Source organism: Pelophylax lessonae, assembly GCF_965119305.1.
Source record: "Pelophylax lessonae genome assembly, chromosome: 4".
NCBI classification, from domain to species: Eukaryota; Metazoa; Chordata; class Amphibia; order Anura; family Ranidae; genus Pelophylax; species Pelophylax lessonae.
Window position 1 is genome coordinate 578,013,865 of NC_138771.1, and position 16,166 is coordinate 578,030,030.

The 16,166-nt window shown below is 42.6% G+C and overlaps 1 protein-coding gene across 1 annotated transcript in view; it reads left to right on the forward strand.

The window, feature by feature from the left end:
• Positions 1-2,369, forward strand: part of LOC309554920 (CD209 antigen-like protein C) — a gene marked incomplete at its 3' end in the record, with an annotated part of 67,436 nt that extends 65,067 nt beyond the window's left edge. The window contains exon 9 of the mRNA XM_082256658.1: positions 2,237-2,369. Within this exon, the coding sequence (XP_082112784.1) occupies positions 2,237-2,369 (133 nt within the window). The remainder of the gene's footprint in view (positions 1-2,236) is intronic.
• Between the last annotated feature and the right edge of the window lie 13,797 nt (positions 2,370-16,166).

Sequence of the window (16,166 nt, forward strand, 5' to 3'; positions counted from 1 at the left end):
TTAAAAAATGAAAGGAACACTTGTTATCATTATCGTTTAAACGTTATCCATTTCCCAGACACAAAATACCGCAAAATGTACAGGCAGGGCACTGGGAAAGCCTCTAGGTGAAATGGCATGATACAAAATTGTAATCCTAACAGATTAAACTGTATCATGTAATTTTTTTTTTTAATCTCCCGCTGGTTCCACTCCCCTGCGACGCACTCGCAGGGAAGTGAACCGGAAGAAGATGCTGGCATCGGCTGAACACACAGCGAGAGGACAGCGAGAGGACAGAGGGAGGACGGCTGGAGGAGGGCTGGGGAGGACGGCAGGGGATCGCAGGGGAAGGTGAGTATCATTCTGGGGTAATCCCAAGTGTGGCTCGGGGTTACCGCTTTTGGCACTGAATATTAACCCAAAGCCACACTCGGGAATACCACTAGTAAGAGTAAACTTCTACATACAAGTTACTCACATTTGCAACTGTGCTTCGGCTGGTGCACTACAGACAATCAGCTATTAAATTGCAACAGCAGAGCATCATCCTTACAGGCTGCCCTGCTGTTTCAATTTGGGGTACCAGAAAACGGCGGGAGGGGGGACGACCCCACCCGCTGCCACTAAAAGTGACCCAGCGCCGCTTAGACCACTTTTATGAGAAAGACCAGTGCTTGAGGGAAAAAATTATTGTCGATCTTTGAGTATGTCCAGCATCTCCTCCTCTGCTTTCTGGGACACACAGAGGTCCCAGAAGACGGTGGGACCATTCAGAAAGCAAAGCGCGACTCGAGCATGTGCAGTAGGAAACAGGCTGTGAAGCCTGAAGGCTTTCCCTTACTGAAGATGCCAGTGCCTGCACTCAAAGCTGATTGAAGCATTGGTTTGGGTGCCAACATCATTGGATTCATGGACAGGTAAGTTGTCCCCATATTAAGTCAGCAGCTACAGTATTTGTAGCTGCTCACTTTTAATATTTTTGGGGAGATTGCTCCTTTTTAAATATGACTTTCTCAAAGATGTATGTTCCCTTAAAGTATTACTAAAGGGAAAACTTTTTTTTTATTTAAGTAGAGAGTAGATGAATTAGAACACCTGTCAATTTTTTATTGCTGTCGGTGTCCAGAGAGGAGGAGGCGTGCCTTCACACACGTCATCCGCCGGCCACGAAGAGCTACAGGGTATTCTGCGAAAGCTTGTATCAAGATACAGCTTGTATCAAGATACACGAATGTAAGTGTAATAGCCTATTGTCTTAATAAAGTTTGGGGGGTAATGTACTATTGGCTGCATTTCTTCATTTCATGTCACACATTGGTGGAGTCTTACGGAGAAGTGCAGCAGCTACAATGGTTCATGTATAGGGATCATCCACAATTGAATCTGCTGGTGTTGGAGGAAAGGAAACCCCTAGTGGGATATATTCCAAGCGCAGTGGTATTTTCATCCGGTAAGAGGCTTAGACAAATTGTCCTCAGCACTTGGTGAACCTGTAATACTGGCGATCCTTTTTTCACACAGGGAATTAATTTGGGAGTTTTTTGCACCTTACTTTTATCCATCGGGTAAGGAGGAAACCCTAAAGGTGGTGGGATTCACACACATTTCTTTTGAATTGGATAGAGCACCGTTTTGATTTTCAAACTTGGATCCTACATTTAATTTGCGGTGAAGCACTGTGGATGAATTTGGACTTTGTGGACACTTGTTTTAGCATATTGGATCCTATTTAATTCACCATTGATTTATTCACCTTTTCACTGTGTTCATATGCACATTATTGGTTTTTATGAGAATATTTTTGTGTTTTGAGAATATAAACACATTATTTCTTTGTTAATTCTGCACGAGACACATTAATATTAGTTATAGCACACCAAATATTATTATATTTAAATTTTACTCCACACTAGGTAAAAAGGACCATTGATTGCAGCGTTAACATCATATCAGCGCACCCATCGCATCATTTTAAAGAATTCCCTTAATCTGCAGGGTTTTTCTCTCACTTCCTCTTTTAGCTATGGGACAGGAGGTGAAGGTAAATTTCCCCATTGGGACCCAGATGGCAAAAAAAATCTGACAGGGGTTATAATGCTCCCATACTGTATCCAAAATGAAAAAAAAAAAGGTTTTACCTATAGTTCCACTTTAAGCAGCTAATCTTGATTTATCAGTAATCAGAATGTGGCTCTTAATTTAATAAACAATGGAAAATAGTGATTTCACCCATTGTGTTTTTTCCCTGGGGCAGGCTTTGGAAAATTGGAGAGCCAAATGACTATCAAAAAAATGAAGACTGTGCTGAAATGTCCCGTGTTGAAAATTGGAATGATTCTCCGTGTGATGAAACCCAATATGCTATCTGTGAGAAGAGGCTGATATGAGACGGACTTTCCACAATCATGAAGAAATGACAGCCCTCAAGCAACTCAAGACAATTTTTTTTCTTATTTTTTATTAGGGATGGCAACACTAAAGCCAGATGTTGCCGAATGTTGGGAGACATTTGTTGGTTAAAAAAAAAAAACGTCCGACATTTGGCCCATGTGTATGTTGGTCTTTCCAACAGAAGCCGGGCATTGGGCCAGCTTCTGTTGGACATGCATGCTGGAAAACCAACAGCCGACCAACTCCTGATCAGTGCTCTCAGCCAGGGGCGACTAACCTTGTATAGATAGCATAGCGGCTCTGACCAGAGCTGCCAATTTTTTTTTTAGTTCAATCCGCTGGGTTGAATGGCAGAAAATGAATAGTGTGTACCAGGGTTAAAGGAACTGTAAAGGCAGAATTTTTTTTATCTAAGTACATTCTAAGCATTAAGATAAAAAGCTTTCTATGTGCAGGAGCCCACCCCCCCCCCAGCCCCCCTAATACTTACCTGCGCCCCATCTCTATACAGCGATGTCCACAAGTCCCTCAGCCATCAGGGACTCTCCTTCCTGATTGGCTGAGACACAGCAGTGGCGCCATTGGCTCCCGTTCCTTTCAATCAAAGTAAATTAGCCAATCAGGAGAGAGAGGGGGCGGCTCAAATGGCAGCTCTGTGTCTGAATGGATACACGGAGCTGCAGCTCGGCTTTGATGCCCCCAAAGCAAGCTGCTTGCTGTGGGGGCACTCGACAGGAGGGAGGGGCCAGGAACAGCAAGGAGGGACATGAGAAGGGTAAAAAAGCCGCGCTATGGTCACATAAGCTAATAATTGAAAAGCCAAAGAATGGTTAACCTTAGCTAAATAAAACAAAAGGCTGCCAGCACAAATGGCATGATAAATCACTAAAAATGCATGGATATATAAGGTGTAGCGTCAAACAGTGAACAAATCTAGAAGAAAGCAGTAACCTACAAATCTAGAGCAAACATTGTGTATCCCCACGATCATATGCTAAATAAATAACATGAATTCATAAACAGGGATGACAATATAATTAAAAACATAGCACAAAATACCTGAAAATTGTGATATGAAATAAAGTAAAATATGCATATATAACTTCATTATAAAATACATATATATCTTCATTATAAAAATAAATAATAAATACAAAATAACCAGCTCACCCCTAATAGGATTAATTAGCAGAGAGTGGTGTGGTATTACTACCCAACACCTAACCACAATGAACATGAGGAGCATATAACACTAGGTCACATACCACTCATAAACACATGAATGAGCATAAATATGAAGATAAAAACATATTTAGGTCTGACTAATTCAAATGAAAAAAATGTATGTATACAAAACAACGTCCAAAGGACAATGTTAATCAATGCAGATGATAAGAGCAACAGCAAAGAATATATAATCTGTCAACTATTGCTAATGTAGCAGTTGACGTCCCAATCTACATTTAAACCATGTGGGGTATAGCACCTGAGATCATAAATCCAGCGGGTCTCTCTTTGAAATCTCCTGCCTAATATTGCTACCCCTCCAATGTGCAGTGTACCTATCAATGCCTATGATGGAGGTCCCAGTAGTCTTCTTGTTATGGCATTCTAGGTAATGCCGAGAGACAGAGTGCTTGGGAAAACCCCGCCTATATGTATTTTATAATGAAGTTATATATGTATTTCATATCACAATTTTCAGGTATTTTGTGCTATGTTTTTAATCATATTGTCATCCCTGTATAAGGAATTCATGTTATTTATTTAGCATATGATCGTGGGGATACACAAAGTATGTGGTTCTCATTTTTCTCACAATTAACAGTGTTTGTGGGTTAATAACTGTGGACATTAACCGGCACTGTTGAATAGAGATGTCACGAACATACAATTTTATATTCGCGAACAGCGAACGCGAACTTCCGCAAATGTTCAAACGGGCGAACCGCCATAGACTTCAATAGGCAGGCGAATTTTAAAACCCACAGGGACTCTTTCTGGCCACAATAGTGATGGAAAAGTTGTTTCAAGGGGACTAACACCTGGACTGTGGCATGCCGGAGGGGGATCCATGGCAAAACCCCCATGGAAAATTACGTAGTTGATGCAGAGTCGGGTTTTACTCCATAAAGGGCATAAATCACCTAACATTCCTAAATTGTTTGAAATAACGTGCTTTAAATCATCCAGTGTGTGAATATGATCAGGTATGATGTTGTATCGATCAGGTAGTGTAAGGGTTACGCCCGCTTCACAGTGACAGACCAAACTCTGACAGACCAAACTCCCCGTTTAACGCACCACAAACAACCTCAAACAGTCCATTTGCAGTGGGCACAGTACAGTCTGTGGGCCTGACACTCACTGGCAGGCAACTGCAATTATATTACAATAATTTTTTATCTGCAAGGTGCTGTGCCACCCTATATGAGTGGTGGGCAGTGGGCACAGTGCAGTCTGTGGGCCTGACACTCACTGGCAGGCAATTGCAATTATATTACAGAGAAAAAATTTAATTACTTTTTTATCTGCAAGTTGCTGTGCAATCCTATATGAGTGGTGGGCAGTGGACACAGTACAGTCTGTGGACCTGTCACTCACTGGCAGGCAACTGCAATTATATTACAGAGGTAAAATTAAATACATTTTTTATCTGCAAGGTGCTATGCCACCCTATATGAGTGGTGGGCAGTGAAACACAGTGCAGTCTGTGGGCCTGACATTCACTGGCAGGCAACTGCAATTATATTACAGAGGAAAAATTAAATGAATGTTTTATCTGCAAGGTTCTGTGCCACCCTATCTGAGTGGTGGGCAGTGGGCACAGTACAGTCTGTGGACCTGACACTCATTGGCAGGCAACTGCAATTATATTACAGAGAAAAAATGAAATTACTTTTTTATCTGCAAGGTGCTCTGCCACCCTAAATGAGTGGTGGGCAGTGGGCACAGTACAGTCTGTGGACCTGACACTCATTGGCAGGCAACTGCAATTATATTACAGAGGAAAAATTAATTGAATTTTTTATCTGCAAGGTGCTGTGCCACCCTATATGAGTGGTGGGCACTGGCAGTGGGCACAGTTCAGTCAGTGGGCCTGACACACACTGGCAGGCAACTGCAATTATATTAAAGGGTAAAAATTAAATTACTTTTTTATCTGCATGGTACTGTGCCACCCAATATGAGTGGTTTGCACACAGTACAGTCTGTATATATATATATATATATAGAAAAAAAAAAATAAAAGCAGACTGATATACCAGCCCTAAAAAGGGCTTTCTTGGGGTGCTGTCAGGATGCTGTCCTTACAGCAGGAGTGGACACAGAACACTGGCCTAGCTAATGATTTCCCTATTAATTCAGCAGCAGCAGCACTCTAACTATCTCTGCAGCTTCAGAATGAATCTAAGATGGATGCTGTCCTTGCTTTTTTATAGGAGGTGGGAGGGTCTGGGAGGGTGGGTATGCTGATTGGCTGGAATGTGTCTGCTGACTGTGAGGTACAGGGTCAAAGTTTGCTCAATGATGATGTATAGGGGGCGGACCGAACATTGCATATGTTCGCCCGCCGAGGAGAACGCGGACAAGCAATGTTTGCCGGGAACTGTTCGCCTAGTTCGGGACATCCCTAGTGTTGGATGTGTTTGTTTTTTTCCGTTTCTCCCAACCCAGCGGTATCGGTGTTGTTGACATTTGCTTCCCACTTCCGGTTTCTCAGGGAGGAGCGCAAGCTTTACCAGTTACTTCCGGGACGCGCCCGATTAATTCCGGACGCGTCATTTCCGGTTATATGCCTATTTATAGAGTGCTTGTGGGCGTGGGCTATGCCATTGACAACATCACCGATTACAAAAAGGGTCAGTCACGCCCACGTGCACGCAAGCACGCACACGCTGCGGCTATTCTGATTGTTTAAATGCCGGTATTCAGCCATTGACATGTGAGTTGTTATGCTGTTGTTTCTTTCAATAAACGTCCTGTACATATTACATTTTTTGGAGTCCCCTCTCCCTCTGAGGTTTACTTGAGATCTGCCTGACCATTTGGGGGTTCTCCTTGGCGGGGGATCATTCTCATTTGCCCTGGATAACACTGTGGAACGCGAGATTGCCTAACAAGGATTGTGGATGATGGTCATGCATTAACATACAGGCTCATCTGACCACTCATTTATTTGCGGGTCCACATCTTTCGGTAAGAGCACACCCTTGTATGGCACAGCGGTGAAACTAGGTCTCATCCTTGGCAGCTGGGATCTCTTCTTTCTTCAGTTCACCACCTGTTTACCAAGGGACTGGTTACTATCACCTTTATTGGTTTATCATTCCTTTTTAACCTCGGATGGACTGTCTCCATTTTTATGGCTCTCATGGATGTTTAATGGCTAATGTTTTATTTGTTTTTCACCCATAAGACATATGTTTTCTCTAGATTTGTAGGTTACTGCTTTCTTCTAGATTTGTTCACTGTTTGGCACTACACCTTATATATCCAAGGAGGGACATGAGAAGAGGAGGATCCAGGCTGCCCTGTGAAAAACCAACTGCACGGAGGAGGTAAGTATGACATGTTTGTTATTTTCTTTAAAAAAATCTCGAGACTTTACAATCACTTTAAGATCTTCTGCTGGATTTCTAACTATTCTGGCTGATGTCCCCAACAGGTAAAAACTTGACAGAGGTTCTAACTCTTCCTCATTCTATGCATAGCTTAACCTCTTCAAGCCTGCCAACTGTATGTAAGCGGGTTGTGAAACAGTTGAATAACTTTGCTACGGTGTACTTCCTCCTGCCTATGTGACTTCCTGTATCGTCTAGCTGGGGGTTATGAAGTTTGGAGTAATAAGACGGAGTTGGGAACTATACAGGACAGGATGTAGTTGGTGGAGGATTGCTGTGTGATGTACCCCAGAGTGGGACCCTTCAAAAGGGTCAACCCATTTACAATGGCCCTGCTGTGCAATAATATTGTCCCAGGATGCTCCGTGATAACCAGTGTACTAGAACATGCCTAATTGTTAGATGTCTAAAATGACGTACTTGTTTATTGACCTTTACTGTGTTTTCATATGAGGGGACCACATACTGAGGAAAAAAAGGAGAAAATACTGTAAATTACACTGAACAAAATTATAAACGCAACACTTTTATTTTTGTCTTTTGTTTCTTGTCAAATTTGTTTTACAACATGTTATACAAGGAGGTTTAGATGCAACAATAAGAAAGTAACATCATAAAGTATGGGTATAAAGATAATTACAGATACAATGTAATATAATGAATATAGTGTAGTTCAAAAATAGGTATACAAATAAGAAAATTTGTCCTTGAAAATATTCTATAGAGGATCAAACTCTTGTAAATCATAACCGACTAAGATGTGAAACTTAATAAAGCACAGCAATATAATGTTACAAGTATAGAAAGCAGAGGACGAACTGCAGTCAGGTCGAGACCCTGATCAGGATGATGAGCATGCAGATGAGCTTCCCTGAGACGGTTTCTGACAGTTGTGCAGGGGGTTTGTAGCGGGGATATGCAAACCGATTGTTGCAGCAGCTGCCCGGGTGGCTGGTCTCAGATGATCTTGGAGGTGAAGATGCTGAATCTCGAGGTCCGTGGTTGGTGTGGGTACACGTTGTCTGCGGTTGTGAGGCCAGTTGGATGTACTGCCAAATTCTCTTAAACGCCTTTGGAGACGGTTTATGGTAGAGAAATGAACATTCAATTCATGAGCAACAGCTTTGGTGGACATTCCTGCAGTAAGCATGCCAATTGCACGCAACATCTGTGGCATTGTGCTGTGTGATAAAACTGCAAATTTTACAGTGGCCTTTTATTGTGGCCAGCCTAAGGCACACCTGTGCAATAATCATGCTGTCTAATCAGCATCTTGATATGCCACACCTGTGAGGTGGATGGGTTATCTCGGCAAAGGAGAAGTGCTCACTAACACCGATTTAGACAGATCTGTGAACAATATTTGAGAGAAGCAGGCCTTTTGTGTACATAGAAAAAGTCTTAGAACTCTGAGTTTAGCTCATGAAAAATGAGGGCAAAAACAAAAATTTTGCATTTATAGATTTGTTCAGTGTAGTTATAATATTTTAGAAAAATTTAGAATAGTATTAATATTACAAAATTCCTAACACTTTAACCAAACTCTTAAAATAAAAACCTGAGCTGGGTATTTATCAAAATTGCGTGTCAAATAAAAATATTATATGTCGATAAAATATGTAAGTATTTTTGGTAGGTAAAATAGTTATTGGTAATTGAAATCACTAAATGTGACCTGGGCATCCAGGTAAATGTTCCCTGGTCAAAGGATTAAAAAAAGGCTGTTTACATTGTACAGTGTATCTAAAGTTCAAACATTTTTTCATTTTGTAATAGAGTAGAGAAAGGTTAGCAACCCCTGTCAAGGTTTTATTGATAAATGGTGAAATCCCTCCGCTGTCTGTTTTCTATATGTATTTTGTTTACCACAGAGCGTGTGAAAACAATGAAACATAGCATTTCATACAGTATCATCGAAAATTATTATACATGAAAATTCCAACATTGGAAAGTAAAGTAAAAGTTCATAAATCCATAAAGCGTTTTGAATCTTCTATGCCGCAATTATTTCTTTAAAAGTGCAATCCATGCAATGAAATATAGCAGGGTGATGGGAGTGCTGTGCTCCCCTTCCTCTCGTGCCCTCACTTACCAGCTTTTCATTAAAATATCGCCTGTAGTAAAAAATCCTGTGTTCCTTTGTAATTTGTTGGCTCTTCCTCACATTCCCAACGATTAAACATTATCATAGGAGGAGAATAGGAGATTCACTGCGTGATACCGCTTAAATTAATAAAGCTTTTATTTTAATTATCCAATGAAAAAACAAAACAATAATACAAAACAGTTTACAGCTTTCAATGTATATACAATTTTCATGTTCAGTGTTAACAAGTTTATAAGGCTCGGTTTCCACTACCGCGGCTACGAAGTCGTGCTACTTCTAGCGCGACTTCGTAGCTAAAGTTGTTTGCGGCTTTCAGTGAGACTTGTCCCTCATTATAGAGGGAAGTCGCACTGAAGCCTGCTCAAAAGTAGTGCACGAACTACTTTTGAAGTCGCCGCAACAAGTCGCGGCAGTGGAAACGGGCCGAATTGAAATCAATGGCTTTTGACTTGCTGTGCGACTTGACATGTGTCAAGTCGCACAGCAAGTCGCACTAGTGGAAACCGAGCCTAAAGGTATTTGTACAGGAGTATGTGGGGTTTTCCTGAGAATAAATTAATTAATAAATTAATAAAACTTTTATTAAAGCTGTTGTAAACCCAGTGAAAAAAAAAAAGAAAAACCTGCAAGATAAAGGCATAATGAGCTAGTATGCATCGCATACTAGCACGCTATGAAATACTCACTTTCGAACTAAGCCCTCTCAGTGGCGCCCAGCCACCGCTGCAAGGGCTGACATCTTCTTATGGGATTGCGGGCTCCGGCGTGCGGGAGCCCTCGGTTCTGGCAAGAAGCTCTGAAGTTCCGTTACCGTTCGTCGGACCTTCAGAGCACATGCGCTGCTGATGTCAGTGGCTGCATGCAGGGTTAATATCTCCTAAACCGTACAGCACGATAAGGCTTAGCTGCAGGTAAAAATAAGAAAGCAGGGTATACAACCGCTTTGGGATAAAAGGTTTCCACTAACATTGTACATTCTTGGTAAAAGCATGTAAGACAGCAGTACTACCCCTGGCTTGCGCTCCAAATCCAGGAAGTGACATCACCTGAAGTCTCTGTCACCACTATTGTAGGTCAAGGCCCTACTCCTGAAAGCCAAACAAGAGGTCATGCCACCGATGGGTCTCCCCTCTAAAGCCTGTGTTAGCTGAATCTGTGGATTTTTTTCCTCTCTGGAGTTCTCAGTCTTTTCTGCAGCACCATAGGTTAAGGTTCTCTATGGTCTCTGTCCCTCACTGGCAACCTTACTATATTTCATTGCACGGATTGCACTTTACAAGAAATAATTGCAGCACAGAAGATTCACAGCGCTTTATGGATTTATGAACTTTTATTTTACTTTTCAATGTTGGAATTTTTATGTATAATAGTTTTTGACTACACTGTATGAAATTTTGTGTTTCATTGTTTTCACACCCTTTGTGGTAAAAAAAGTACATACAGAACACAGACAGTGTGAGAATTTGGCCATTTAATTTTTAAAGGAACCTACACCTTTTCACCTGGTTAGCAATCACTATACTAACACACCTTATTGCGGGAATATTCACATCTAAAGGCTTTATTGCTGTCTGTTTTTGTTCTGGTGACCAATGCAACTGAACTGAAAAGTTTATAGTTTTAAGTTGTCACTACAACAGGAATAGGAAATGAGGTCTGCCAATGGGAACACCTTGTTCCGGGGATGACTGTCTAAGAGGGTATTTCACTCACTTTGAAGGGATTTCCTTCTCGCTTCCTGTTGTGTTTTCAGGACCTGAAATGGGGGCAAATCTCTCCAATGGAACACTGATGATCAAAATAAGCCATTAGGGGTTTTAACCATTCCTCTCTCCATCCAACACAAATTGTAGGCTTTAGCAATGCTTTAACTTTGTGGAATACTTACATAATTCTCCAATGGGACTTTTCCAAACATCTCCATTTGTTGATACTTGCCAATGTGGCCTGAATCAGGAAGGCTAACCACTTAGTAAGAACCTTTCTGTCTGTGCAGTGTAGAAAATGAGTGTCAATATTGTAATTGGCTGTAAAGAAATACAAATCCTTTGGCAGGTAGCATAGGAAACATGTATCGCATATATTTAATCTATGTACTGTTTGCAAAGAGTTTGTTTTGATCATGTTCTTTCATGGTTTGTAATGATATTAAAAAGATTTAGTGGACTCTAGAAGTCTTTATACTGAGAAGTGATTTATTTATTTAGCGTGGTAATCTTACTTCTTGTTATTATCCTCTCAGCTATTTTTGAGGGCCACTGGATAGGATGATCAGGCATGTAATTGTACTGGGGGTTGTGAACAAGGGTGTCTACACCCCCCACTTATGGGAATTCATATGCATATTAAATACCAGTCCTAGAGTCTTTTTGCACATAAGATTGTTGCTTTTATCCTACCTACCTTCATGTCTGTGAATGTGTCTTTACTCTCCAGGGGTCCTCCTCTGCTCTGTGGTGGCTGCCAGGGCCGGTGAGGCGCTGCCGAGAATGAGTGCCTTTGATTTAAAAATGGCGCCAGGCAGCGCCATTACGTAACTGCACATGCGCCCTCCGGCCCGAGCTTGTACAAGCTTTCTCGAGTCCAGCAGGCGTTGGAGCGGCGCATACACAGTTACGATGTCGGTCCACAACCATTTTTTTACGGGGGCGCTTAACCGGGACAATGTAAATTACCCGGGACTGTCCCGGCAAAAATGGGACAGTATGCCCTGGTTTTATTGATCATTGTACGGACCTTGCTTTAAACTTGAGTGTCCCAATTCCAAATTGAATGTTGCAGTTAGGCTGTAGTCAGCCTGAGCTCTGATTCCAGGGAGTGTTCCTGGAAGGTAGAGCAAGAAGATACAAAAATGTTGAGTTAATAAAACTTATTCATTTTTGTCAAATCACTAGAAGGTGTGTTGCCAGCAAAAAATAGTTTTTGCATCCTGAACTGGAGAGGAGGTTGTGCTGTAGGATATTTGCCTTCTAAGCCTGCTGCTTAGGGAAGGTCTTTGCTGAAAGATGGGCCTAAACCTGGGCCTAGGGCATTTCTGCTGCCTTGCTGGAGGTTACATTCAAAAAGAGGAGCAGGAATACAATTGCCTGTGTTGGGAAGAGGCTACTCTGCTGAATACTGTCATGGAGAGCTGTGTATACAGTAAGCTGCTTTCAATGTATATTGTAGGAAATTCTGGCTGCTCATCTTAGAAGGTAATTTTGCTACTGGGGAGTGCTTAAAGCAGAAATATACTGTATCTGAGCACCATAAACTGAAAACGCTATTTCATTTTTTTTTTTTTTTTTTTATAAATTCTTTATTTATAGGTATGCCAAAAACATGTACAACAAAATGACATAACATAGGATCAGAACATGCAATATACAAAATGCAACAGTGAACCCCAAGGGGAACCCGCCTGAGGTGATCAGAGGTACCCCAAGCGGATGCAGGTAATGTAAGTAGTGACTAAATAGAAGTTACGGAGACCAAACATCAGGTACTCAAGTAAGCCGGATCAGATAAGTGCTAAGTAGAGAAGGGGTGAGCATGAAGCTCTAGCGGTAAACAAACGGGGCCACGCCCCCCGCCGGCATCTAGCTGCTGGCTGGCGTCCGGGGATCATGGAACCCCGAGTGTCCAGAACCACGTGGATACAAACGAAGTGAATCCTTCAAGTAACTCGGCATAACCGCAACATTTTCCAAGTGTTTTCAGTGGGAAAAAAAAGAAAAGGAAAGGAATTAAGACATACGAGAAAAAGTAGAAAGGGGTAGGGAGGCGGGAGGCGAGAGGAAGAAGGGGGAAGACGAGAGGGAAGAAAAAAAAAGAAAAGAGGGGGAGGGAGTTGTTGGGTAGGGACTCAAGGGGGACAAAAAGGACATGGCCTCCAAACAGCAGGAGGTAGGGGAGGCTAAGCCACTCCGGCTCTCAGAAGTAGGCCTGGTCAGAGGCCACCGACCGTGAGCAGCGAGCCAGGGCAGGTCACTCCATTAGGTGCTGGTAGTCCTCTGACTAGATGAATTAGTGCCAGTAATGCCAGCGTTTGAGAAAACTCTCCCTTGTGCCCTTCTCCGAGGCCACCAGATCCTCCATTTCGACAACATTGGTCATTCTCTGAAGCCAAACCTTCACCGTAGGTGGCTGAGCCTGCTTCCAATACAGGGGAATGCAACTCCTTGCTGTCATGATCAAAAGAGGTAACATGGATTTCCTGTAGGATTTGGTCGGGAACTGGCGGTGGTGGAGTAGAAAGAGAGCAGGATCCAGCGTAAGAGTGTGGTCTGTAAACCTCTGGGTGATGTCTAAGACTCCCTTCCAGAAGGTCTCCAGAAGTCTGCATGATTGGAATATATGTAGAACCGTCCCCGGCGCCTCCCCACATCGCCAACACACATTAGAGCAGTTGGGGAACATTGAATGTAGTTTCACCGGGGTGTGGTACCATCTCGTCAAGAGTTTATAGCCAGCTTCCTGGTACTTTGAGCAGATCAATGTTTTGTGTGAGAAGATCAGGAGCCTATCCACCTGTGCATCCGCAAAGGATAACCCAAGGTCCCTTTCCTACTTAATATATGGAGGACGGGAGGAGGAGGGAGGGTTCGACAGCAATTGATAAGTCAGAGAAACCGCATGGCACATTGGCGAGCGTTCTGAGCACCAGGTGTCAAATGCCGTGAGTCGCCACCGGAACGCGTCCGCGGGGGGAAGAGAGCCGAGAAAATGCGCCAACTGGATCTTCTGCCAGAAGTAAAGACCTGGGAAAGTCGGGTTTTCTTGAATATGTTGCCTCGTGGACGCTTCCCTGCCGCTTTCAGAGCTTGGAAGCGCACACCGACGAGTGCCGGCTCAAAAGCCGGGTTGCCCACTACTGGAAGAAGCGGAGACGGCTCAGGCGAGATATCAAAGTCGTGGCAGGCTTTCCTGCCTACAGTCACTGTCACGCCCACGGTAGGGTGCTCGGCAATCCTAGCAGGTAGAGCCGAGGTGCACCAGGGGAGCGTTTCCAATGGGACGCCCACCATGGAGCATTCAATCTGTACCCACTGTTTGGTGAAATCATGGCAACACCAGTCTAAGATCCTGGTCAGGTGGCAGGCTGAGTGATACAGGACAGCATGACAGCATGTAGTTTCGGTCGTCGCATGATCTTGTGCGCCAACCTAGGCGTGTGCCGATCCCAGGCGAATTCGGTAAAGATTCGGTTAATCCATTTCAGGAAGGCACGGCGGACATGAATGGGGAGCGCTTTGCAGCACGTATAACAGGCGTGGCAGGACATTCATTTTAATAATGCTGCACCTACCAAACCAGGAAAACTGTCCTCCTAGCCAGGTGGCAATATTTCATTCATTTTTAACATTTAAAGCAAACTCACCCATCCATCCATCACTAGCATTTCTAGCTGTGGCCATCTTGCATAAAGGCAGATGAATCATGTAGCATTTTTTTTTTTAATTCCAACATTTTTATTGTTTTTTTTTTTCACCACAATACAGGTTATAGACAAACAATACCATCCATTTGTAAAATTAACAAATCTTATTGCATAAGTATACATTTAACATAACCAGTTCCCTACCGGAGATTCTCCCAGGTATCTACAAATCCCCCCCAAAAAAAAAAAACATTTTTTTTGGGGGCCGTACCAAAATTGCCCCAGGTGCTTCATTCCATCTCTGTGTGAAATTTCTTTCCATAATACTTCTTAATATTGAGCGTGCTCAAAAAAAAAAAAAAAAAAAAAAAACCCACACCACTCCAGTAATCTGGCGTTAACAATCCATCTGTGTGTTAATTCCAAAAAAGCCAACAGTGCACCCAAAAGATCATTTTACACAAAAAAAAAACAAAAAAAAACACACCACTCCAGAGAATCTAACGTTAATATTCACCTATGTGTTAATTCCAAAAAAACCAACAGTGCACTCGAAATATCATTTTACAAGCAAAAAAAAAAAAAAAAAGATTAGAATTCTTCCCCTTACCCTCCAAGGGAGGGATATGCAATCTTATAAACTATATAATTGTGACAAGAACATACTCAGAGTGAATCAAATTCAAAACCCTCCCTTCCCTCCACTTACATCCAACCCCCCAAATCCCCATTGGGATGAGGAGAACATACTTCAATATCCAACCTCCCTCATCTAGTGAGAAAAAAAAAAAAAAAAAAAAAAGGAGAAAGAAAGAAGAGGGTTTTGTATCCCCCTGGACCCCATGAATCTCCTTACCTCCAAATCTACTACCAAGCCTGATATGTCCCCTCCAAAGCAAGCGATAAAATAAGATAAAAAAAAAAAAAAAAACCCCCGCTCATAACCCCCCTCTTCCCCCTACTCTCCATCTCCCTGCATCCTCAGATATTCTTCCGAAGAAACATAGGCGGTCCAGGGCTGCCAGCAATTGCAGGGCTTTCTCTTCCCTGCCATTACGTGCTGCTATCAGTGTCTCCATCCGGTGAATTTCATTCACCTTAGAGAGCCATGTTTGTAAAGTTGCGGAAGTGGTTTGTCTCCATACCACAGGAATGCACCCTTTAGCAGCATTAAGTAAATGAATCAAAAGGGAGTTCCTGTATTTCCTAATTGATAGCTTTGTCAAATGTAGTAGGCATAAAGCCGGATCCCCTCCCACCTCGATTGCAGTAAGGTTTTTAATCACTTTCGCTATCTCTGACCAATAGCCCTTAATCCGGGGGCAAGACCAGAAGATGTGAAACATTGATCCACCTTCTTCTCCGCATCTCCAACATTTGTCAGGTAGTGATGTCGCGAACATAAAATTCGCCGTTCGCAAACGGCGAACGCGAACATCGGCGAATGTTCGCGAACCGGCGAACATTGCGAACCGCCATAGACTTTAATAGGCAGGCGAATTTTAAAACCCACAGGGACTCTTTCTGGCCACAATAGTAATGGAAAAGTTGTTTCAAGGGGACAAACACCTGGACTGTGGCATGCCGGAGGGGGATCCATGGCAAAACTCCCATGGAAAATTACGTAGTTGACGCAGAGTCGGGTTTTATTCCATAAAGGGCATAAATCACCTAAAATTCCTAAATTGTTTGGAATAACGTG